Source organism: Peromyscus leucopus, chromosome 18 (genome assembly GCF_004664715.2).
Source record: "Peromyscus leucopus breed LL Stock chromosome 18, UCI_PerLeu_2.1, whole genome shotgun sequence".
NCBI lineage: Eukaryota > Metazoa > Chordata > Mammalia > Rodentia > Cricetidae > Peromyscus > Peromyscus leucopus.
The window spans coordinates 3454105-3478655 of record NC_051078.1 but is presented as its reverse complement, the minus strand read 5'-3'; the positions used below and the strand labels follow the sequence as shown (position 1 = coordinate 3478655).

General features: G+C 56.2%; 4 protein-coding genes across 5 annotated transcripts; 2 read left to right on the top strand and 2 right to left on the bottom strand.

Annotated features, from left to right (window-relative positions):
- Nucleotides 1–1169: 1169 nt before the first annotated feature.
- Nucleotides 1170–6070, top strand: LOC114704779 (25-hydroxyvitamin D-1 alpha hydroxylase, mitochondrial). The gene is made up of 9 exons (XM_028886200.2): nucleotides 1170–1396; nucleotides 1967–2157; nucleotides 2588–2790; nucleotides 2878–3078; nucleotides 3187–3356; nucleotides 3563–3735; nucleotides 3911–3989; nucleotides 4374–4571; nucleotides 5084–6070. The coding sequence occupies exons 1-9, from the start codon at nucleotides 1193–1195 to the stop codon at nucleotides 5195–5197; spliced, it is 1533 nt and encodes a 510-aa protein (XP_028742033.1). The 5' UTR covers nucleotides 1170–1192; the 3' UTR covers nucleotides 5198–6070.
- A 2971-nt stretch (nucleotides 6071–9041) lies between these two features.
- On the bottom strand, nucleotides 9042–12556 carry Marchf9 (membrane associated ring-CH-type finger 9). The gene is given in 5 exon segments (XM_028886285.2): nucleotides 9042–9911; nucleotides 10140–10332; nucleotides 10975–11130; nucleotides 12180–12475; nucleotides 12478–12556. Coding segments are annotated over 5 exon segments (1044 nt in total). The 5' UTR covers nucleotides 12542–12556; the 3' UTR covers nucleotides 9042–9576.
- Nucleotides 12557–17459: 4903 nt separating this feature from the next.
- On the top strand, nucleotides 17460–20940 carry Cdk4 (cyclin dependent kinase 4). 2 transcript variants are annotated; one of them, XM_028886282.2, is made up of 8 exons: nucleotides 17460–17660; nucleotides 18154–18393; nucleotides 18521–18656; nucleotides 18771–18938; nucleotides 19091–19200; nucleotides 19817–19867; nucleotides 20006–20141; nucleotides 20591–20940. In XM_028886282.2, exons 2-8 carry the CDS (start codon nucleotides 18173–18175, stop codon nucleotides 20681–20683), a joined length of 915 nt encoding a protein of 304 aa, XP_028742115.1. In that variant the 5' UTR covers nucleotides 17460–17660; nucleotides 18154–18172; the 3' UTR covers nucleotides 20684–20940. The 2 variants fall into 2 exon arrangements, with proteins under 2 accessions (XP_028742115.1, XP_037052607.1); XM_037196712.1 differs by lacking the exon at nucleotides 17460–17660 and adding an exon at nucleotides 17863–17984.
- Nucleotides 20941–20942: 2 nt separating this feature from the next.
- Tspan31 (tetraspanin 31) lies at nucleotides 20943–23974 on the bottom strand. The gene is made up of 6 exons (XM_028886284.2): nucleotides 23770–23974; nucleotides 23048–23215; nucleotides 22618–22698; nucleotides 22201–22332; nucleotides 21843–21956; nucleotides 20943–21759 (listed from the first exon to the last, which is right to left on the bottom strand). Exons 1-6 carry the CDS (start codon nucleotides 23830–23832, stop codon nucleotides 21685–21687), a joined length of 633 nt encoding a protein of 210 aa, XP_028742117.1. The 5' UTR covers nucleotides 23833–23974; the 3' UTR covers nucleotides 20943–21684.
- Nucleotides 23975–24551: the final 577 nt, after the last annotated feature.

The window sequence follows — 24551 nt, the reverse complement described above, 5'->3', positions numbered from 1 at the left end:
TTCCCAAAAGACAAAGATGGAGTCTGGAGAGATGGCCCAGTGGATAAGAGCACTGACTGCTCTTCCCGAGGTCCTGAATTCAATTCCCAGCAACCACATGGTGGCTCACAACCATCTGTAATGAGATCTGGCGCCCTCTTCTGGCCTGCAGGCATACAGAAACACTGTATACATAATAAATAATAAATCTTTAAAAAACAAAACAAAGATGGAGTCTGGAGAGATGGCCCAGTGGATAAGAGCACTCTTCAGAAGACCCGAGATGAATTCCCAGCACCCAAGGTGGGTGGCTCACCACTGTTTGTAACTCCAGTTCCAGGAGACCTGTGTCCTCTCCTGGATTCTGGGCAGCTGCACTCTTGTGCACACATGCACTCGCACAGACACACCAACATGCGTGTGCATGGTTTAAAAATCTTTTAAAAAGGCGGGGGTGGGGTGGGGATTGGAGCTATGACTCAATGGTTAAGAGCACTTGTTGCTCTTGTCGAGAACCTGGGTTCAGTTCCCATAATTCCAGTTCCAGGGGATCCACCTCCCTCTTCTGACTTCCACTGCCCCAGACAGATGTTACACAAGCATACAGGCAAATCATGTACATAAAAAAATATATACAAAAAAAAAAGATGAAGGTGGCTGGTACCGCTTTAACCCGTTAACCCCTGTGTGGTCTTGCCTCTGCGTGTTAGGCGAAGGAGGAGAGAGGTGTCCAGTGCTGGTAATCCCCACAACAGAAGGGGCAAGCCCAGGAGCCAAGAGGATGGGGACAGCTGAAACTACCTTCTACCTAGTTCCCATTCAGGGTGTGATAGAGAATGGAGGATTGGACCCCAAGAGACTTAGCTCCCCGGAGAAGTGATGAGGACATGAGGTACTGTCTTCTGAAATCCAGCCGAAGTAGCCTTTCCCAGAAGAGAGTGCTGCTTTAGGCTGCTGCCTCTGGGCCAGACAGAGGAGCGCTAATAGGAATCGGTACCGCATGAGACCCAAAAGCCAGGAGTCAGCCCTAGCCCCGCCCACTGTTGGAGGGTGCCGTGCCCCATCCAGCACAGACCACCCTGCAACAGGGATTGGCTGAAGAGCTGGAGAGAGGCAGGGCATCTTCCCTTCCAGGGCCAAGGGTTATAAAGGGGTTCAGGCAAGTGCGAAAGATGCTCTGGAGACTTGCGGTTGACTCCCCCGAACCTAAGACATGACCCAGGCAGTTAAGCTCGCCTCCAGGGTGCTCCATCGGGTCCACCCGCCTCCACAGCTGGATGCCGCCTCCTCCTCGCTGACCTCCAGAGGCTCTGACTCAGTTCTCCGGAGTTTGTCTGACATCCCCGGGCCCTCTATGCCTAGCTTCCTGGCAGAACTTTTCTGCAAAAGTGGGCTGTCCCGGCTACATGAACTGCAGGTAAGAGGGGTTGTCCTCGCCATTGGTGGGACTGAGCTGGGAGAACTGGCAGAAAGGACCATGGTGAAGACTACAGAAAGGAGAGCCAGTGAGAATGGGTACCTGTGGGTAATGAACTGGAGACTGTTTTACTACCCCTACATCCGGCAAAGGGATGTACTCTCCCTTTATAGAAAGGAAACCCTGCAGATCCAGGACAACAGTGCAGTGCAGGAGGAGTGAGAGCATTGTGCTACCCTGCAGATCCGGCTCAAAGCTCCGTTCCTTTTCTTTTCCTGGAGGCTCATCTTGAGGTGCAATCTAGCAGAGGAGCCCCGAAGAAACGGCTCCCCCTAGGCTAGAGCCAGATAACTAAAAGGAAGTCCTAAATGTCTGCTTTATGCAAAGCAAAATCTGTTTTTGCCATTCACGCTCAAACTTTCATGGGGTGGAAGAAAAAGTTTGCCGCCTCTGGGCCGGCCCTGGAAAAGCTCCCCTTAACCAAGCCTAGCCACCGCCCTTGGCCTTGTCACAAGCCAAACTGAGAGCCACCCTCCCAGGTGTTCAGATGTCCTCCTCGCGGGTTCTCAGGTGCAGGGAGCTGCGCGCTTCGGGCCAATATGGTCAGGCAGCTTCGGGACACTTCGCACAGTGTATGTGGCCTGCCCTGCGCTTGTGGAGCAGCTGCTGCGGCAAGAGAGTCCCTGTCCAGAGCGCTGCAGCTTCTCATCTTGGGCAGAGCACCGTCGCCGCTACCAGCGGGCTCCGGGATTGCTAACAGCGTGAGTCGACCCCCTGACCTCCAGTCCTCCATCCCTGCCCGACTCCTGTATCCAGCCAAGCTGGGCTTGGAGGGAGGTCGGCCGTTCCCACCAACCTTCTGGCATCCCCGGGTTCTCCAGTCTTTACTATCCAAACTCAGGTAGAGCCGAGTCCTCCCAACCTCGCCCCACCTCTGAATCCTAAGAATCCGTGGGGTAGGCGAGTGTTACTGGCATCTGGATGGCGTGTAAGCATCTGTGACGCCGCTTACCCTAGAACCCACTCCCATCCACGGGCAGGAAATGAGTAAAGAGGAAGGGAGATGGAAGACGGGCGAGGGCAGGGGCAGGTTCTTCCACCCCGAGGGAACAGGCGCAATACCCTCTGGTTGCCCTGGCGTCCTCCACACACGCTCACCTCCCTGGCGGCGCCCTCTCCGCACCCGGGCAGGGATGGGGAAGAATGGCGGAGACTCCGAAGCCTCCTGGCCCCGCTGCTCCTCCGGCCTCAAGCAGCCGCTGGCTACGCCGCAACTCTGGACGACGTGGTCCGTGACCTTGTGCGACGACTCAGGCGCCAGCGGGGACGTGGCTCTGGGCTACCCAACCTAGTCCAGGACGTGGCGGGAGAGTTTTACAAATTTGGCTTAGAAGGTGAATCCCTAAAACGGAGATCGGGACAGGTGCGGGTGGCTCTGAGCCCGAGACGCCCGACGTCTGACTGCGCCCCCTTCCGGCCAGGCATAGGCGCGGTGCTGCTGGGTTCGCGCCTCGGCTGCCTGGAGGCCGAAGTACCTGCGGACACCGAGACCTTCATCCACGCGGTGGGCTCGGTGTTTGTGTCCACACTCTTGACCATGGCGATGCCCAACTGGATGCACCGCCTTGTACCCGGACCCTGGGCCCGCCTCTGCCGAGACTGGAACCAGATGTTTGCCTTTGGTAAGGCACAGAAGTGTGGGGGTGAGGGGTGGGGGTGTGGTGGGGGCGGTGCTGGGGTATCCAAAGCTGCATCAGCATCGTGAGGCGTCCGTGTGCCTTCCTTCTCAGCCCAGAAGCACGTGGAGCAGCGAGAAAGCGAAGCAGACGTGAGGAAACAGAAGACTGAGGAGGACGTGCCGTCTGGGCATCACTTAACCCACTTCCTTTTTCGGGAGAAGTTGTCTGTCCAGTCCATTGTGGGGAACGTGACAGAGCTCCTGCTGGCCGGAGTGGACACGGTGAGCTTCTCTCTAGTCCCATTTCCGGAGTGTAGGTTCCCCCGGGCTCTAGGACCACTTTTCTGACTCAGGGCATCCACTCTGGTCACGCGTACAGGCTTGGCCTTAGTAATTCTTTGGTCCCTGACCACCCCCTCCCTATCCTACTCCCTCCCCAGGATCCCCACCACGTCTGACACCTCAGACGAGCTCCCCTGTTCCCCCAGGTATCCAACACGCTCTCCTGGGCGCTCTATGAGCTCTCCCGGCACCCCGATGTCCAGTCTGCACTGCACTCTGAGATCACAGCTGCTGTGGACCCTGGCTCCCGCGCCCACCCCCAAGCCGCGGTTTTGTCCCAGCTCCGCCTGTTGAGGGCTGTGATCAAGGAGGTGTTAAGGTGAGGGGGAGGAGAAGACAAGTAGGAACTGGAGAAAACACTAGAGGAGAACTGACCGTGGATGGGAGTGGACAGCGAGAAGAGAGAAAACTGGCACTCGGCTCCCCGAGGAGGAGGAGGAGCTGTGTCCCCCCAGCCTCACCTTGCTGAAGCCATCTTTTGTTTGGTGACCTAGATTGTACCCTGTGGTGCCTGGGAATTCCCGTGTCCCAGACAGAGACATCCGAGTAGGTGACTGTATTATCCCCAAAAATGTGAGTAGAGCCTTCTGCTCAGCCATTCCTTACCCCCGTGGGCCCAAACCATCCTCGAACTCTCCCCAAAGCCTTTCCAGACCCCCCCCCCCATCAAGATGCCTCTTCCTAAGATATGATGGAGTAGTAAAGAAAGTTCTTCACCACCAACCTGGGCCTAATTTTAAACTAGTCCACAGACCCTCTTCTTCATACCCCACCCCCACCCCGCATTCTCGGGCTCAAACGGATAACTCTGCTTTTGAGGGGAGGGGGAGGGTATATAACCTCTGCTGGCCTTGACCTCACCTTCCTCCTGCTTCTGTCTCCTGAGGGCTAGCACTGCACGTGTGGACACTAAACCTGGCTGCCGAACTGACCCATCCACATTTGTCCCCCCACCAGACGCTGGTCTCGCTCTGTCACTACGCCACTTCAAGGGACCCTGCGCAGTTCCCGGAGCCCGACTCTTTCAACCCAGCTCGCTGGCTGGGGGGAGGCCCGGCCCCGCACCCCTTTGCGTCCCTTCCTTTTGGCTTTGGCAGACGCAGCTGCATCGGGAGACGCCTGGCCGAGCTGGAGCTACAAATGGCTTTGGCCCAGGTCAGTAGTCCAGCGCTCCTGCCGTGCCCTGACTGGAAAGGCCCAGTCATCATGGGTGTTCTCGTCCTCTGCCAAACAGAGCAAAACATACACAGCTTAGCAGACAGTCCCGCTGACAGAGGCCTGGAGTATAAGAGAAGATGTTTGGACTATCGCTTTCCCTTCCATATCCTCCTCCTGCCCTCCCTCGTTGATCAAGAAGGCTCTTTTTTTTGTTTTTGTTTTTTTTTTTTCCTGAGACAGGGTTTTTCTGTGTAGTTTTGGTGCCTGTCCTGGATCTCATTCTGTAGACCAGGCTGGACTCGAACTCACAGAGATCCGCCTGCCTCTGCCTCCCGAGTGCTGGGATTAAAGGCGTGCGCCACCACCGCCCGCCCGGTTCAAGAAGGCCCTCCCTGGCCACAGACGCCAGCCACCCCAACAGTTGCCGTTCGGATGCTCACAATGTTCTTTACCCATCAGGCACCCACTCTAGACACACCCATCGTGATAACCTTCTTCTCCCCTCCTAGATCTTGATACATTTCGAGGTGCTGCCTGAGCCAGGTGCTCTCCCAGTCAGACCCATGACCCGGACTGTCCTGGTACCCGAGAAGAGCATCAACCTACAGTTCGTAGACAGATAGTCGTCTGGAAGGAAGGAAGCGCTGTCATCCGCCCTCTCCTAACGGGACATTATTAGGCACTAGAGGCACACTTCCCCTTGAGGCCTGCTGTCTGAACAAACTTCAGGACGTAGGACCTGACTTATGTGTAAAGCGTGTACTTGGCTTGACTCAGTGGGTCCTCACAGAACCGTGATCCTTTCTCCTGCTCATTCCTCAAGGCCCAAAGCCATCAGATCTTAACACATCCTCAAAGGGCCAACTCAGATGTTAACTAATAACCCTGGGGGGCCTGGGGAGGGATTCAGCCACCCGTCCTCCCCGGCTTACAGTGTTCACAGATGCCCTGGCTAAGCATTGACCTTAGCATGCGTTCCCTGATTGTGCATCTGGTGTGTGCCTCTTTCTAAGCATGTGAGCTCTTTGAGAAGAGTGGTGAAGCCTTCTCAGTCTATTGGGATTTTCTCTTTTCTTTTCTTTTTCTTTCTTGAGACAGAGTCTTGTTATATAGTCCTTGCTGTCCCTTGAACTCACAGCCCTCTTTACCTCACTTTCCCAAGTGTTGGGGTTATAGACATGAACTTCCACTTCCAGCTTTATCAGTCTTTATCCATCCCTTCAGGGTCTGTCTCTGGCTCTGCAGCACCACGTAGATTCTCGGATTGAATCTAGGCCTTGTGGAAGAAGGGAGAAGCCTCACCAGGCTCTGCCCACCCTATTCTCTCTCTCTCCAGCTTGCCCCTAGGAAAATGAATCTGCCCTAGCCTAGTTTATGGTATTTTTTTAAGCTCCCCTTACCTCTAAAGTGGGTCTGCTCCACGTCTTACTTCCCATCTTTTGGGTTGCCCCATGCCCCGAGCCTGTCTTCTTTTTTATATTGAAAAAAATTTATATTATTAAGTTTTAAAATAAAATGTCTACTCCTTGGCTTTGGGTATACTTTTCTCCCACTCCTGGCAAGATTCTGACCCCCATCTCCCACCCTTGACTTCTCAGGTCCTGGAAATAACTCCCTTAACGATGGGAGGTCTGGATCGTCCCTCTGGAAGAGTGTTTCATGACAAACCCAGACATGTTTCTGTCTGTAGTGGGAACCGCCAAGTCTTGTCTAGCTTCCTGGAAAAGATTAAGAGGTGGTGGGGAACAGTAAGGGTAGGAGCTAACTTGTAACATGGGTCTGGGTGCTAAGCGTTCTGCTGAGCTGGGTTAGAGGCGGCTTGACCCTTGGTGAGAAAAGAGCTTTTGGAACTCGGACTACCAGAATGGAAGGGCATCCTGGAATGTCCACTCTGCCCTCCTTCAAAGACAGGGACTCAGGCAGGGAGATGGAGTCAGCCAGGCAGGATGAAAGCCCACGGTGAAGGGACCAGGAGCCCTGGGGGCCTGGGGCAGGAGAAGGGGCCAGGAGCCCCGGAGGCCTGGGGCAGGAGAAGGGGCCAGGCCAAGAGAACCTCTGTTTCTCTGAGTCAGCACTCTCTGGCCACCCTCATGGGCTGCACACAGTATTCCCCTTGTGATGTCTACAGATGAACTCATCCTCCATCCCTATGAATCTCTCAGCACTGTGCACAGCTCCCCCTGTACCCCAGATTACCCTCCCCATGCTAGGGCTTGCCTCTCCCTCCTCCCCTCCCTCTCCCTCCAATTAGCTCCTTCACACTTCCCTTTGCCCCATCCAAGACATGGCTCCCTAACCACAGAAACCGTCAGCCAGCAGACTTCCCACAGAGACCCAATCATGCATGATTTAGAGAAACAGGGCATGCATGCCTGGAAGCCTTGTGCAGAGACCGAGAAGGTTTCTGTACATTCCTTACCGCCCCCCACTCCCCCATCTCTTCTGTGACCTCGGTATCCGCTTCTGCTCACCCACCACCAAGTTTAACTTGAACGTAAAATACCTGAGGTTTCGCAGATCGGAGCCAGAAGGGAGAGTACAGCCTGAGCTATGAGACCCGTTCCCCTGGAGTCAAAAAGGGATCTACACCCTGTGCTGCCCAGTGACAGAAATGCCGCTTTGAAGAGACAAGAGTGCCCACGACCCCTTTCCTGGACAAGGGTCTGTGTAAATTCGGAGACAGGCAAGAGATCATATTGATAGCTGCGCGTGGGCCCCATCCCAAGACCTCCGTTGGTGCTGAAGGAGAGAAAGAAATAGGCCTTTGGGACTCAGAGCGCACGGATATATGTGTGTGTGTTCTTAAGTATGCCCAAGCTTCCATGAAGGGCCGCCATGAGGAACAGGCTTGGCCCAGAAGCCGCATGTGTGACTTATCTACCCGAGTCCTCTCTGCCAGGACAGACATTAGCAATCACTGATTTTCTGTTCCCCATCCGATCACCACCAACTCTTCTGTTAACGACCGATCAATAAAGTCGACCCCCTCTGTCCCCTGGTGGGAGGAAATAGAGGGGTGAGTCTCTGGTAAAAATTTCCTACGAGAGAGCTGGAGAGCTCTGCATCGGTTCCCTGTTCACCCCGATCCTCTCAGGACCTTCTTCTCACTTGGAAGTCAGTCAGACCCCCGGCACAGCCAAACAAGGATGCCAGCACCACCAAAGGATGCCAGCACCACCAAAGGATGCCAGCACCATGGACAGCAGCCAAAGGCCCTTCCCACCCACCTTTTTTTTTTTTTTTTTTTCTGGAGAGGCATGGAGGAAGGCTTCAGGGTAGGTGGGCTGTTAAAAGACAAGCATTTTTTCCCAACCTCCCCCAAGAGGGGGGCAGAACAGAACCTTCCATTAGAGGTCCAGTAATAAGAAAGGCCTCTGGCTCTGACTTTAGCAATGTATGAAGGAAGTTTTTTAATTGCTCATGAATGGTTCACTTAAAAGACACCATCATTCATATAATACCCAGCCACCCGGCTTCAGGAGAAAGGGACCAAGCTTCAAGCTGACCACATACTTTTTCTGGTGGCATGGGAGTTACACCCGGGACCCTCATGCACACCAAGCAAGCCCTCTTACCACTGACCCACACCCCCAGCCCTCGGACCCACCTTTCCCAAATCGTTTCCCTAATAAACAATAGCTCCCCTATGCTTCTACCTTCCAGCTGGGCACACACCTGGATCAGACCTGTGACCCTCACCTGCCACAGTTTCAACTGGAATTAAAGACACAACACTGAGGGAGGAGTTTCCTTCCCTGTCACGCAAAATGAGTCCATGTCCATTGCACACCATTTTGGGGGGTTGGGGGACACAGTACCTAGAAAGGACTGATAGAACACAGGTGTTCTTAGAGCAGGCTGAGTGGCTACAGTATCAGTCCCCGCCCCCACCATGTCCAATGTTTGGAGGGTCAAAAGTGTTCTCATTCCTACAATAACCACTGTCCTGCACAGTTACTGTATCTATTTCCTCTTTTGTTTCAGTATCTATTTTCTCACTCAAAAATGCTGAAGTTCTGTGCCGCTTCCGACAAAAACCAGACTTTGGGATCGGCTATCCCACCTATTGCTTGAAATAAGTGGACCAGCAACTAGTCCAGAACTCTCTTTATACCATGATCAGTTTTCTTTGTAATAGCATTTAACCCGTCCCTCAATATCCTCTTTCCAAGTCTATGAGGTAGACAGGAAAAAGAAAGAGAAGAAAAAAAAAAAAAAAAAAAAAAAAAAAAAAAGCTCAGATTTGTCTTTTTTCCTAAATCGTAGAACTCACAGGTGGCGAGTCCACCCTTCTCAGCCCCCCTCCGAGCTCTGGCACCTAGCAGCCAGTGGGAACTCTTCACCAGCCAGCAGGAGCCCCTCCACCAGCTCCAAATGCACTGCTACACTTGGGCCTGTCATCTGTGCTGGGGACCTCCCCGCACCCCCCAGCCCTTCAGAGAAGCCCCAGATGAGAAAGGAGTCTCCACGTGCATATAAATGATTCTTTATGCCCTCCCCCATGCAATGGGGGGTGGGGCAGGGGGGAAGTCCCCCCGCCCTCATGCAGGGAACGGGAGGTCAATGTTTACCAGTCTTATTGCCAGATGCCCTGTGGCCATGGGGTGGGGAATGGGGGGGGTCTACGGCCCCTGTTTTTCTGGCATTGGTCTCCCTTTACCAAGTCACCATGGTGGAGCCAGGGGACTGGAGGCCCTAGAGCTGAGGTAAAGATGGTTCTCTCCAAGAAGGCAAGCTGTTCTCCCCGCCTGCCTGCTGGCCATCCTCAGGATGAGTATGAGGTGGTGTCAGTGGGAGCTGGAATGTCATCCAGGCGTCTCTACCCTGTGGGCAGCAGAGGCCTGACAATGTCTCCGAGCTTGAGGCTGTCCACAGAGATCCTCGGTGGTGGGGCCACTGTGCCCCACACGCCTTGCCTAGGCCGTCACCTCCAGCAGCAGCCGGGAGAGCTCGTCTCCGGCTGGCGCGCCCTCACTTGAGATCCCTGCCCCTGGAGTCCAGGTCAGACCGTGGTGACCCTCATCACAACCTCTCGGCCAGAATGAGAGTTGGAACGGGCATCCGGTGGCCGTAGCTGTCCGAGGAGATGCAGGATTGTATAGCCACAGCGCTGAGGCAAGAGCGTCCGCATGCGCTGGGCGGCTGGAGGCCGGCTGGGGGCCCCGGCCGGGGGGCTGGTCCGTGAGGTCCTGGGGCCTGGCTTCCCCGTCGTCCCTCCCCCTGTATCTCCTCCCGTGTCCTTGGTCTTGTCATAGTTCAGGACCTTCCACTGCTGGTTCACTGCCTGCCAGCGCTTGAAGATGCGGTAGACGGAAGAGCCTTCGTGAACGATGAGGCCTGGGCAACGGGGACGAGAAAACCGGGGTGAACTGCTGCCGGCACAGAGGCCACAGGCCCTTGCCGCGGGCACGCCTGCAGACCGGGAAGACAGAGCTACGGAGGACGGGGCCCCTGGGTAGCCCTAACGGGTCTCTAGCGGTGGAATTACGATCGTGGGACCCAAAGGCTGTGCGGGGTGGGGTGGGGGGTGGGGGGGGGAGGGGGGGGAGGGGGAGGAGCCCTCACCTATGCAGACCACATCCATGAAGCCGTACATGCCGTAGCAGATCTGGAAGAGGAGATCCTGGCGCTGCCACTTAGCTGAAGGGCTGAGCGAGGACCAGATGAGCCAGGAGATGCTGGCGACCAGGAAGAGGGAGCCCAGAACGATGGCGGCAATCTGGACCTTCTCGATGACGGTCAGGGAGATGGCCTGCCACTGTGTGGGAGGATGACAGGCAGTGGGGTGGTGGGCAACCCTGGAGAGAAGGCTGCAGAAGCCTTCCCTAAACTCTTCAGGCGGGACTGAACACCTAAGATGAGACACTACCGACACCATTTCTCTAGCTTATTCTAGAAAGGCAGGGCTGGACAAGCGCTTTGAAACCCAAACACAGAACGCCAATCTTTTTTTTTTCGAGACAGGGTTTCTCTGTGTAGCTTTGCGCCTTTCCTGGGACTCACTTGGTAGCCCAGGCTGGCCTCGAACTCACAGAGATCCGCCTGCCTCTGCCTCCCGAGTGCTGGGATTAAAGGCGTGGGCCACCACCGCCCGGCGGAACTCCAATCTTAATTCCATCTCTAACTAGTTGAGTAATTTTAGACCAGTATTTACTCTACGTGGGTCAGTGCCCTTATTTATAAAGACGGGCGTAATAATGGCACCTAGTCAAAAGAGTTAACGTATAGCCAACGACATTCGCTGTCATCCTCAACACTGTTCTGAGTTCTCTAGACTAGCCCCAGGATGTTAAGTCGGCGTCTTGGAATGCCATCGTGGTGGGAGGAGGTGGTGGCTCTGGGGAAAACCGTAAGATGAGACGGGCCTTTGCCCCTGCTGGGTCCGCTCCCGGCACCTCACCTGCAGCGGGTTCTTGGTGCTGATCGCCAGGACCTGGTACTTGAAGTAGCAGAGTTCACAGCTCCAGGAGCCCCTCTCACTGATCCAGCGGATGAGGCAGGGCTGGTGGGTGCAGCGCACGGAGCCGTCGCAGCGGCAAGGGCTCAGGAGCTCCCCCTGGGGGCAGAGAGGGCAGGGCCCCGGTCAGCCCTGCTCACCGGGGACCCCCGCGGCCGCCCCGCCGCACCCCTGCGGAGGAGAGCTCCTCCACCACTACGTGGAACAGCTCGGGCTTTTTTTTTTCACCCAGAGCGGGGCGAAAGTAAGAAGTCAGAGCTCGAGAGAAACTTCTCCAACCAGAGGGCTTATTTAGATGTGGGGTGGGAGGGGAGCCCGTGTGCTCGCTCCCTTCCTTTCCTAGACCTTGCAAAGGTGACAGAGATGGCCTGAAGAGGCGACGACCTCTCCCTAGGATCTGGAGGCAGGGGAGAGAGCCAGGGCGGCCGGGCTACGCCTCCCTCACCCACGCCACTGTGTACTTCCAGTTATACAGATCCGGTGCCAACCGGGGTGAGTAAAACCCATCGTGGCGTCCACACTAGAATGGGGGGGACATTCTGGGGGCAAGGGCGGAACGCGCTCGCTCCCCTTTAGGCAAGCAGTCGCCTCTCCCTGCACGGGGGCTGCCCTCTGGCACTATCCCGGGACAACTTTACCTATAAAATTAAACAAAGGAGAGGCTCTTGAGGATGGGGCGGAAAGTTGCGGGCTGGGAGAAGACCAGAGGGCATGCTGCGCGAGGGAGGGCAGGGTCCTGGGGCCCGCCCCTGCCCTCGAGGGGCGAGCCAACGGGAACGCTCCCCTCGGCCCACCTGGGCAAGAATGGGTCCCCTCGGCTAAGGGCGACCACCCTAGGGTGAGGGGAGCAGGTGCTAACAGCTGTCCCTGAGCCTGGATGACCGAGATCCCGAGCCCTGCCCGGGAGGCAGCCCCACCCCATCCTGGGAGCCACCCCCGGACGCGACCCCCGACTCCCCCTGCCCCAATCTCCCCCCCTCGACACACTCCAGGCGTCTCCAGCCCGGCCACTCGAGGTCCCGGGTCCCGCCCAGCTCCCCCAGGCCCCGCCCCCCTGCTCCGGTCTCGGCGGACACCCCAGGTGCGAGCCACCCCCCACCCACCCCCCAGCCCTCCCTGCCCAGCCAGGTAGGTTGCTCGGGCCTGACCTGCTCCGGGCCTTGGAAGCAGATCCTGCACTGGGGGGTTCGGAGCCCGCTGTCCAGGCTGCTGCTGAGCGACAGGGCGTCCAGCGCGCCCGGGGGCGGCGGCGGCGGCGGCGCGGGCGGCGGCGGGGGTCCGGCCCGCGGTTCCTTGTCGCCGGCCAGGCCCCGGGCCCGCGGCTCGGCCGACCCGTAGTACTCCTCCTCGTCGCCGTCGCCGTCCCGGGCGGAGCAGCCGGCGAAGGGCGCCCAGCCGCAGCCGCCTCCCCCGCCCCCCCGGGGCTGCGGCTCGGCCCGGGGCCGCCCCCGCCCGTCAGCACCAGCAGCTTCAGCTCGTTCAGGAACATGCGGAGCCGAGACTTGAGCATCGTCCGGGGCGCCGGGTGTGTTGGGGGGGGGGGGAGGAAGCGGGGGGCGGCGAGCGACGGGGTGGGGAGGGGTGGGGGGGTCCCGGGCGCCGGGGGGGGGAGGGGCGAGGACGAGGCCGGGAACGGGGCGCGCGCGGACCGGGGCCGGGGCCGGGGCCGGGGGGGTCTCCGCGGCCTGCAAGCGCCGCCGTTCACTGCTGCCGCCGCCGCCGCCGGGGCTCCAGGGCTCGCGGGGCCGAGAGGGCCGTCAGCCCGGGGACGGCAGGGTGGGCAGGCATGGCCCGGGCAGGGGCAGGGGCAGGGGCAGGGGGGCGGGGAAGGGGCTCAGGGTGCCGCGCCCCGCGGGTCGGGGTCCGGAGCCGGCCGCGCGCCGGGGCTGACGCGCCCCGGTCCTCCTGCGGCGGGGCCGCCCCCCATCGCCGTCCTCCCGGCCCCAGTCCCGCTCCGACTCCCCGGATCCGGCTTGGGCTCGGCCCGTGCGCTCGGCGGTGGCAAATGGCGGCTCCTTCCGGCGGCGGCGGCGGCGGTGGTGGCGGCGGCGGCGGCGGTGGCGGTGGCGGCGGCGGCGGAGACCCCCCCGGAGCGGCGGGCGGGCGGGGCGGGAGCCGGGGAGCCGGTGAGGGATGGAGGGAGGGGTGGGGCGGGGAGGGGGAGCGGAGGAGAAGGGGCCGCGGCTGCGCATCCCCGCCCTGCCCAGCACGAGCAGGTGTCCCCAGGGGCGGGGCGAGTGTGCGAGACCGGGAGGGAGGGAGGGAGGAGGGGAGGAGGGGAGTGGCCAATCGGGGGGTGGGGGGGCGGGAGTGTGGACCCCGGTGGAAGAATAGGTGTGTGTGCGCGCGCGGGTGGGAGTGAGGCTGGAAGGTGAGCCGCCGTCGGCGCCGGGGGCTGCAGGTGTAGCGAGGCGCAGAGGTGTGTGCACAATGGGAGCGTGCAGAGGAGGAGCCGGGCCAGGGGCTGGAGGTGTGCGGGAGCGGAGCGGGCCAGAGAGGGACCCTAGTAACACACACACGGTTGTAGAGGGGGCCGCCCGCCGGGTGCGGGACTGGGGAGGTGGGGGTGTGCAGGAGTGGAATCGGGTTGTGTGTGGGGGGGCCCAAGCGACTGATTCTAACGTGGGAAGGTGGTGAGTGAGCAGAAAAAGGGACGCCAGGCGATGGGCGTGTCTTTCCCCATTTCCCCCTGCCCCTCAGCGCCACAACTCTGAAGTGAGCACCACACACACACACACACACACACACACACACACGCTTAAATCTTTGTTTCAAGTTGACCCCTAGAGCTACTACCAGCCTATCCATTTTTTTCCCCCTTTATATTTACAACCTCTCTCTCAGCCTCTTTGTGAAGCTGAGGGGAAAAAAAAAGGATTCCCGGGAAACCCACTGGGTCAAAGACACTGAGAAAAAAATTAATTAGTAAAAGAGTAATTAACAGAGGAGGGAGGGAGGGAGCCAGTTGGACCGGGGACGGATTGCCAAATGAAGACTCCTCAATGGGAAGGGGTAGCGAAGGAAGGCAGGGATATTTCTGCAAGACACCCGAGTGCTTTGGGCGGACGGATGAGGGAAGCAGGGATGGGGCAAGTCTGTGAGTTAGCAGACAAAGGGAGCTAGCTCTTCCTGTGAGGCCGGCAAGCTGCAGTGTGCTCATATGAGAGGGGAGATGAGGCAGGGAATGCCCGCCTTGGGAAAACCAACCAACACACCAACACACACAAGAGCAAAAATAAATAAATAAAGCTGGTTAGTGATGGCCTTTAATCCCAGCACTCTGGGTGCAGAGGCGGGCAATCTCTGCTCCGGGCCAACCTGGTCTACCAAGTTCCACGACAGCCAGGGCTACACAGTGAGACCCTGTCTTGGGGGGAAAACAAAACAAAACAAAACAAAAAAACTGTGTTGGGAGTTTAATAAGCTCACAGACACTTAGCCTTTCAGAAAGCTAAAAACCCCAAACAGCCCTAGGAATGCAGCCAATGAAACGCCCACCTCTCCATCCCCTTAGCCAATTTGGGCCCTGAGTTTCTTCTTACAGTCTCCTTGGCAGCAAGAAGCATCCGAGCGGCAGAAGAGGAAACTGCCCTGATGAGCCTTCCATGTCATCCTTGATTACGTTATTAATCTTTGAGTCTATGCTGTAATATCTACATTCATATGTATATACACATATACATAGTGGATATATATATATATATATACATACATACATGTGTGTGTGTGTGTGTGTGTGTGTGTATCCACTCCCCACCCCCTTCTCAAAGTTTGATTGTGTAGTCCTGGCTAGCCCGGAACTCACTAAACAGATCATGCTGGCCATCCACCTGCCTCTGCCTCCCAATCCCCTCCTGAGATTAAAGACATATGCCACCATGCCCCATCACTGTTACATTCTCTATCAGAAAAGAAGTTAAAATGGAATACATGGGCCGGATGTGGTGGTGCACGCCTTTAATCCCAGCACTCGGGAGGCAGAGCCAGGTGGATCTCCGTGAGTTTGAGGCCAGCCTGGTCTACAGAGCAAGATCCAGGACAGGCTCCAAAGCGACACAGAGAAACCGGGTAATAAAATGGTTTCAGGCTGGGTGTGGTGACTCAGGTCTGGAATCCAAGTGTTTGGACTTCAGAGAGTTTGAGGCTAGCCTGGGCTACATGGCAAGACTGTGGAAAAGAAGAAGATGACGATGAGCCAGGCAGTGGTGGCTCATGCCTTTAATCCCAGAGGCAGGTGGATATCTGTGAGTTCGAGGCCAGCCTGGGCTACAGGAAAGGCGCCAAAGCTACACAGAGAAACTCTGTTTCAAAAAATCAAAAACCAAAAAAAAAAAGTCAAAATAATGTATTTTAAAAAAGAGAGGAAGAAGACGATGAAGAAGGAAAAAAGGAGTGAAAGAAGGAAAAGAAATTGAGGACGGTGCATGCGGCTAACCGAAGTTATTGGTGAAATGCCGCAGCAGAATCAAGCATTCAGACATTGGAGGCTAGCCTTGCTACTTGTCTGTTTCAAGGCCAAACCTGGACTCTATGCGACCTTGTCTCATTAAAACAAAAATTCCACAAAAAAATAAATCAGAGCCAGAGTCGTCGCTTGTGTCTGTAAAAACAGCATTTAGGTGGCCGAGGCACACGGATTGCTGTGAGGTTGAGGCCACCCTCAGCAATACTGTCTCAAAATGATTTCAGAGTTTAGCGTCTGGGAGTGTATAGCGCAGTGATTGAACACGTGCTTACCACGAAAGCAAACATTGACTCCAATCCCTAGCACCAAAAACCAATTTTATTTTGAGACAAGGTTTCTCTGTGTAACTTTGTGCCTGTCCTGGAACTCACTCTGTAGACCAGGCTGGCCTCGAACTCACAGAGATCCGCCTGGCTCTGCCTCTCGAGTGCTGGGATTAAAGGCGTGCGCCGCCACCACTGCCCACCTAAAAAAAATTTATAAATAGCTCTAGATTTTAGGCAGTTTCTCACAAATGGGTACATGGACCTTTATTCCCAAAAAGGTGGGAGACAATAAAGGAGTTGGAGCCCCTGATTCAAGGAATGTTAAATCTACCTCTGTCTGTCTAGATTCCTGTGTCCAGAGAGCACCTGGGAAATACTGTTCAGGGCAGTGTAGTAGCCCTAAGAAAGCTGCCGGGCGGTGGTGGCGCACGCCTTTAATCCCAGCACTCGGGAGGCAGAGCCAGGCGGATCTCTGTGAGTTCGAGGCCAGCCTGGGCTACAGAGTGAGTTTCAGGAAAGGCGCAAAGCTAAACAGAGAAACCCTGTCAGTCAGAAAAGAAAAAAAGAAAAGAAATAAAAAGAAAGCTGCACTGAAAATAAAAAGGCACGTGACACCAACGAGGAGTCGCAGGTTTGCAGAGCGACCCAAGACATTCGGACGCGCTCACCCCTTTGTTCGTACGCACAATCACGTACACATGTAACCAGAATACAGACTCTTAGTGCTTTTTAAGATCAAGCACCCTTATTCCCAATAACTCCTTGCTGCTTTTCATATTCCCAGGGAGGTTTACGGGTTGGAAGTGTGTGTGTGTGTGTGTGTGTGTGCGTGCGCATCACATTGCCGCTCTTCCCATACAGTGGCTGCCTGTCAATCTTTTCTTCCGTCCATCCTCTCATCCTCGTTTCCTGCTCAGATAGAAACCGTGGGCTCCTTGGGTCCTAAGACACCTTGCCTCCTGCACGTACCATCTCCTCATCATGACTTTAAAGGGCGAATGACTGAGTCACCCACACAAAACACATCGCATACCAACCGGGAGGAGGAAAAGCCCTTAGCAGCACTGTGTTGAATGAGTGAGTAAAAACAAAGACGCACACCCGCGTGTTGCTCCCCCCGTGGCGGCGGGAGTGACACGGTGACAGCCCCATCCCGGGGACCAGGATCATCATCTCCCACCAGCACCCCCCGCCCCCGGACCTCCCCGCCCACGTACGGACAGACGTGCCGCGAGGCGAGGGAGAAGATGCGCGCGGGCTCGGCCTGGAGCCCTCCGTGGAGAGCCGGCGGGCCCGGTTGCCATGGCACCGCCGGGCGCTCCACCCTCTCCCGCCCCCCCCCTCCACGCCTGTCCGTCCGTCCGGGGAACGGCAGCCGGTCACGTGCCGCGCGGCGTAGCCACGCCCCTGCTGCCCAGCGCGGAGCCCGGGGGGTCACGTGGGATAGCAACAGGTCACGTGGTCGCCCGGATTATTTATTTTTTTTCCTCTCTCTCTCTCTTCCTCGCCCCCCTCCCCACGACACCCCCCTCCCCGCCAAGCCGCGGGCCCCGGGTCACCCACTGCGCATGCACGGATGAATGGATGCACGGATGCATGGATGCACGGATGCATGGATGCACGGATGGATGGATGGATGGGTGGCGGTCACGTGCCCCGAACGTCCGGCGCTCGCCCCGCCCCCCGCTGCCCCCCCCCCCGGTTTCCGCGCGCCTCTCTGGCAGCGGGTCACATGGTGAGGGTGGGGGTGAGGGGGCCTCTCTAGCTCGCGGCCCGTGTCTATGGTCGGGCCCGTAGCGTCCAGCTGCCCGGGACCGATCCCCGGTGTATGGCGCCGCAGGCACCGGCTCCCGGCCCCAGATAAAGGGCCACCTCCGCAGCTCCCGGCCGGCCGTGAGGTGAGTGAGTGCAGCCCGGTCCCGGGATTGGGGAGGGGCGGCCAGTCCCCTGCCGCCGCCACCCCCACCCCGGATCCCCTCGGGTGCGCGTCGCTGGCATGGGTTATGGAAGGGGTGGCCCCGGGGCGGGGAGTGGGGCCTCTGTGCTCGCGGGCCGGGGTGTGATTTTTTTGTTTTTTTTAAGAGAATGCAGTGTGGGGTCCTCGGTGCAAACCCCCGTGCATTTGCATTGTGCGATCTTCTTTGTGCCCGGCGCGACGCCGTCCCGGAGAAAGGCATTCCTTTCTTTCCTCCCGGACGCTCATCACGTGGCTGGAGGGCTCGGTGGAGTCTTTTGTGTTACCTGCGGCGCGGGGCTCTGCGGGCGCGGGGAGGGGATGGGCCGCCGGGTTCGTGCGGTCTCGGGGCAGGAATTCCTTTGTTAGTGCTGGGGCGCCCCCCTCCTCCTCCCTGGGAAAGGGAGCTCAGTGTTCGACGCCCTCTGTGATTGTAGGCGATCTCCTGCTCCCAGCATGATGGCTACCTCGCGATATGAACCCGTGGCTGAAATCGGCGTCGGAGCCTACGGGACGGTGTACAAGGCCCGAGATCCCCACAGCGGCCACTTCGTGGCCCTCAAGAGTGTGAGAGTTCCTAACGGAGGGGGAGCTGGAGGGGGCCTTCCCATCAGCACTGTTCGCGAGGTGGCCTTACTGAGGAGGTTGGAGGCCTTTGAACATCCCAATGTTGTACGGTGAGAAGGTTGGACTGGGTTGGGAGTGGGGGCGAAAAGAGAAAAAGGATCTGTAAGTCAGGGGTGTGGTCAGGAGCGGGGGGCCTGAGAGAAGACTGACCAGCTGGGGACCGCTTATTTTTGTCAGGCTGATGGATGTCTGTGCTACTTCCCGAACTGACCGAGACATCAAGGTGACCCTGGTGTTTGAGCACATAGACCAGGACCTGAGGACGTACTTGGACAAGGCACCCCCACCGGGATTGCCTGTTGAGACCATCAAGGTGAGTGGGGCGGACATTGAGAGGCGGACTGGGATCTTTGCAGCAGAACTTGTTGGGATTTTTGAGCATGTGATTAGGTTTCCAGCGTTACGTGCTTTCTTCTTCAAAAACCAGGATCTGATGCGGCAGTTTCTAAGCGGCCTCGATTTTCTTCACGCCAACTGCATTGTCCACCGAGACCTGAAACCGGAGAACATTCTGGTGACCAGTAACGGCACAGTCAAGCTGGCTGACTTTGGCCTCGCCCGAATCTACAGCTACCAGATGGCCCTGACACCTGTGGTCAGTACAAAGATGGCAGCCCAAATAGTTTGGGGTTGTGGGTGGGACTTGATTTCCCATGGCGGCTGAGGGGTCTCGTTCTTGATGTGTTCAGAGCCACGCGGCTACGATTGGCGAGAAGGACCCTCCCTCCTTTCTCCTCTTCCGTTTAGGTTGTTACGCTCTGGTACCGGGCTCCTGAGGTTCTTCTCCAGTCTACCTATGCAACGCCCGTGGACATGTGGAGCGTGGGCTGTATTTTTGCAGAGATGTTTCGTCGAAAGTACGTGACTTGAAACGCGCTGTTTTTGAGGCTACAGGTTTCTCCTTGTCGCCTTAGCTATCCTGGGACTCCTCCTGTAGACCAGGCTAGCCTTGAACTCGGAGATCCGCCTGCCTCTCTGCTCCTTAGTGCTGGGATTAAAGGCGTGCGCCACGGCCACCACCCCCGCCCCGGCTCAGGTCTTGGAACTCTTAAGCCGCTCAGTTCCACAAATCTTTTGCTGTAGTTTATGGTGGGAGAGCTTGGAATCAGAACTACATGTACACTGGACAAATGCCCTAAACCACCAAACTACACTATACACCGGAGTCTTTAATAAGATGTGCCTTTTTTGATCATTCTTGTACATATGGCGCTTGTACATATGACTCCCAATTTACACCCTCACGTGTTAGGCGTGTGCCCTGCCACCCAGCCATCCTCCCAACCTACCCTGTTCATCTTGACCCTCTTGCCTAAAACCAGAAATGATACAGACAGGCAAAACTCCTGAAGTGTCTTGGGATTAGGAACTTCACATTCCTTTATCCTCCGGCCTCTCTAGTCTGAGCCACTTCATGGTTATCGTCCTCCTGTTTTTGAAATAATATAGACTTGGAATATTTTTCCGCCGCAGGCCCCTCTTCTGTGGGAACTCTGAAGCCGACCAGTTGGGCAAAATCTTTGAGTAAGTATCCAATGAGGAGGAAGGAAACTTCCCGTTCTGGATCGTTTCTGCCGAACTCCAGGTGGCGGCTGGCCCTCGCCCTGGACGTGAAAACTAAGGAAAGGCCCCCCCCTGACCAGAGTTGTCCTGTCCCCACAGCCTCATCGGCTTGCCTCCAGAAGACGACTGGCCTCGAGAGGTGTCTCTGCCTCGAGGGGCCTTTCCCCCCAGGGAGCCTCGGCCGGTGCAGTCGGTGGTGCCGGAGATGGAGGAATCTGGAGCGCAGCTGCTGCTGGTACTGGGCGCGGGCCAGGATTGGGTTAAGACACAGCATGGGCTGGGGAGGTGGCTCCGTGGGTAGAGCATAAGTGTGAGGACCCGAGTTCAGATCCCCAAAACCCACGTAAAAGCTGTGTGTGGCGGCAAGCTCCTGTACCACTCTCAGAGCAGGAAGGGAGGTGGAGACAGAACCCCACGGGCCAGATACCCTGGTAAATACAGCACTGACGGCTCCCAAACAAGGTGGAAGGGAAGGGCCAACAGACTGTCCTGACCTCTGTGGGCACTGACGTACGTACGTGTGCATGCCCACATTTTCATACACAAAGACAAAACACAACAGTTGTTCATGGCCCAGTCCGTTGTGGGACCAAGCTCTGGGTGGTGGAGGTTGTAGTTCTCACAGCTGTGTCGGGGTGGGCATCACCCGCTCCAGCTGTTGCTGACCTCTGCCTCTCCCCTCAGGAGATGCTGACTTTTAACCCGCACAAGCGGATCTCTGCCTTCCGAGCCCTGCAACACTCTTACCTACACAAGGAAGAGAGTGACCCAGAGTGAGAAGAGCGGCCGCCTTTCTTCGCCTCTGGACACGTGGAGTGGCCAACACCTCAACCTCTGCCTTCCTCTGGGGCCGTGGAGAGTCCTCCACTTTTTTACAGAGAATATTTTAAGCCTTAATGACATTCCCCCCTCCTCTTCGTGAGGCCTGCCCTCTTGCCCTCCCGTTTCTCTACACTAAAGGGTGGGTACCTGTCTCCTTCCCTCCCTCATTTATATTGGGATCTTTTTTATACAGCAAAACAAGACAAAAGAAATATGGCCTTCTTTTTTCTTTAATGTTTTCCTGGTTGGCTTTGCCTTTGGGAGACTGAAAGCCTGCTTGAAAGGTTTCCTGCAACCTCTGTAGACTCTCACACAGGACCTAGACAGGCAGCTCAGCTCTTTGGCTGACAGGATGGGAAAGGCCCTTTCAATTCCTTTCTGAGTACTCAGTTAAAATGGCTTCAGTTTTAAGTTTGCTGCTTCCCTCCAGATCCTGCCTTGACTAGACTTCTGGGTGAGGCTGGGGCTGTAGTTCAGTTTGTCCTTGGAGCCAGGCTAAGGTGTCAGTCAAAAGGAAGGAAAAGAGTTCTGAAAGGCTTCCAGCCCCTGTCCATGCGTCTAGGAGTATGTATATTCTATTCTCCTAGGGAGAGGTATAAGGTTCTTCTTTCTATATCTTGTTCCATCAAAATATGTAAAGACAAAAATCTAACCATCACTTACTTGATCAGTTTTGGGGAATGAGGCACAGGGGCTCTTTTTCTTTAAAACAAAACAAAAACCTGATGTGGGGTGGGAGGCACCCTAGGTTTTCAAGAATTTAGGGAATTATAAAAAGGTGGGAGAGCAAAGCCGAGTCAGAAGGATCCAGAGACTTGAGTGTGGTGACACACACCTGTAATCACACCGCTTGGACGCTGTGGCAGGGGGATCCAGAACTCAAGGTCATCCTCGGCTACATAGCAAGTTAGAAACCAGCCTAGGACTCATAGATCCTATCTGGAAGATCAAAAGTCTCATAGAAAGGCACTGGGGTTTGCGCGGGGGTCTTTTTGATTCCGGAATCTCATTGCCAGCCAAACACCAAGGATCTACAGGAAAGAGAGAGAACACGTTATTTTTGAGTCTTCGGGTTTATTATGGGTGTCCACATACAAGAAATGGGAATAATTACCTCCGTGAAGCTAAAGAAAAGGCCAACACCACCTAGGATTTTCAGGGCTTTGTCCGAATGCTTAAGGAACTTCTCACCACACAACTGGCACACCGAACTCCTGGTCTTGCACATCTGAGGATAAATGGAATAAACAGTGCAAAGCTGCTAGTCTGCCCCATCCAAGCAGCTACAACGGATGTCCCTAGACATTACTAAGTGAACAGTTCCAAGGCTGGAGTCCCAAGTGGCTAAACCCTTGCAGCCCCTGTTTCCTTAGCACAGCCCGGTTCAAGACCGACAGCTCGCTAAGGCCACGTCTTTGGGCATGGCCCTTAACCCATTTCCTCCCAGCTGGGTTCTCCGCCCTTCAGCTTACCGCATCGCAGGAAGTGTTGTCCTGTAGGTATGGCGCTGTAAGGTTGAACAAGCCACAGCAGTCAAAACTTCTCTCCAGTTCATGCTGGGTGCTGTTGCTCATGACCCACCAGGACGCATTGATGACATCTATCTAGAGCACACAGGCAGAGGAACCTCAGTCTCCCTACATCTTGCTCTCAGTTCACATGCTTCCACGTCCCTATTCTAGCAAGGGCAGTCAGCATCCCCCAGGAACAGGATGGCAATGTCATGATCACAGACAATGTCAGGTGTCTCAGATTCTGACTACATCTTGGAGAATTAACTATACACGTCAGAGGAAACATCTCTGAAGTAGTGGACCTAAGGATGAAGGTACGAAAGGGTCAGATTAATAGAGCTTTAAAGGTACCTGAAAAGGGCATCATCGCCGTACCTGTTTGTTTCGGTTAATAGCCAGACAGGAGCAGGAGATTCCAAACTGGAAGACGAAGACCAGACCAAGGATGATCATGTACTGAGAAGTTATGGCAAAAAGACCTGGTTTCCATTTGAGATATCTCACCCAGGGAGACAGGCAGGCAGGTCTGGGTGTGAGGGCCAGCCTGCTGTGAGTTCCAGGCTAGCCAGGATTATGTAGCACGACCCCATTTTTTTTTTTCCTTAAGATCTCACCCAGTGTAATTTGTAACTGTATTGTGGCAGAGTCCAAGGCCCTTCTCTGTTCATAAAACTAGTTTTTTACCAAGTTGCGAACAAAAACAACTTCTGTGAGTTACAGAAGAAGAACAAAGGCATGTCTGAGGTCCCCTGCCCTTTTGGGAAAAGCCTGCCCCCGGGACCCCAACCCCTCCAGGTCAGGATACAAAGAAGAGCAGCACTTGGTGGTGGTTAACGGCCCCCACCAGCCCAGCCACTGCGATGAGGAGGAGGAAGACCCCCACGGCGATGACTCCTCCGATGATGTGAATGCTGGACACCAGACCCAGGCCCTTGCCCCAGGCGGCCACGCCAATGAGCAGTAAGCCCACAAGCTGCAAGAAAACACAAAATAGAATACACTTCAGCCAGCCGGATGTGGTGGTTCACGCCTGCAATCCCTACAACTGCAGCAGAGCGAAGCTCCAGGCTAGCCTGGGCTAGCTACATAGACCTTGTCATCGCCAACGAACTCGAGCATGCAGCACGGCTATTCCCCGGGACGTGGACTAAACAGGGCGGCCCACGGAGGTGTGCATTCAGAACTAGTCATCCCTGTGCGCTCTTCCCAAGTAACTGGGAATAGCTGGCCTGGGGGGCCATGGCAGTAGCGTCTCAAGACAGACACTCCCCAGGCTTGTCCAGCATCTCTACTGTGCGAAGAAACCAGAGCCTAAGTGAAGACTGAACGACAGGCCTGCGGTCTTCGACCCACCCTCCCCACCCCCAAACAATCCCCCATATCACCGGAAGTCTCTCCTCTTCCACGGAAGAAGGTTCTGGGAAGCTTCCCGGAACCCCCAGTAAACCCCCTCTCCCACCGGAAGTCCCCTAGAAATTCTCCCCATTCTTTCCGCCCCCGGAGCTTTCCCCACCTCCAAAACCTCACCATATAAACCACGTTGAGAGCGCACAGCGCATTCTTGGAACAGGCAAATCCGCCGCAAACCATCTCCCCAGTTCTGGGGACCCAAATGGTCCCAAGGACTGGAGGGGAGGGTCTTGGGGACCGTCTCGTAGGACTCCCAACAGCTTCTATCGCTTTAAATCCAAGCCAGTCAAACCCGGTCTCTGCGCCTGCACCGTCCCACCCCTGTCTCTGGATTGGCGAAACTCGTGGCTAATCCAGGACAGCTAGTATTTCAGTGCCAATCAATCTGCATTACGTCACCAGCCCGCCTCCCAGTCCTTCCCTCAGTTTCTTCATTGGACAAAACTTAAAAAAAACCTGAAGACTGGGTTTCTAGACGGTTTTTTAGGGATCAGAGCCTAAACTTCAAAAGCCTGGATTCCTGTGCTCCGAGTTGCGACATCAGGAATCCGAGGAGAGACTCGGGACTCAGGTGAACAGACAAGAAAGGGCTTGTAGAGACCGGGGGAGGGGGCTCCGCCCCTCCAAGGATGACCCTTCCCCGCCGTTCTCTCCGAGTCTCACGATGATCTCACGAGGATGCCATCCTTTTGGTTGTTCGTGCGTCATACTCTGGAAAACCAAGAGGAGCCAAATACTGAGCTGTGTGGCCCCGCTGGGGAGGATCCAAGTCAGGCATAGCAACAGCCGGCACTGTGAAATGTGTCTACCAGTACGCATGTTCTGTTCACACTGTCCTTCCTCTGCAGTGTGAACATGCCAGAAAGTCGAGTGCAAACAGTGACTGGAGGCCAGTGCAT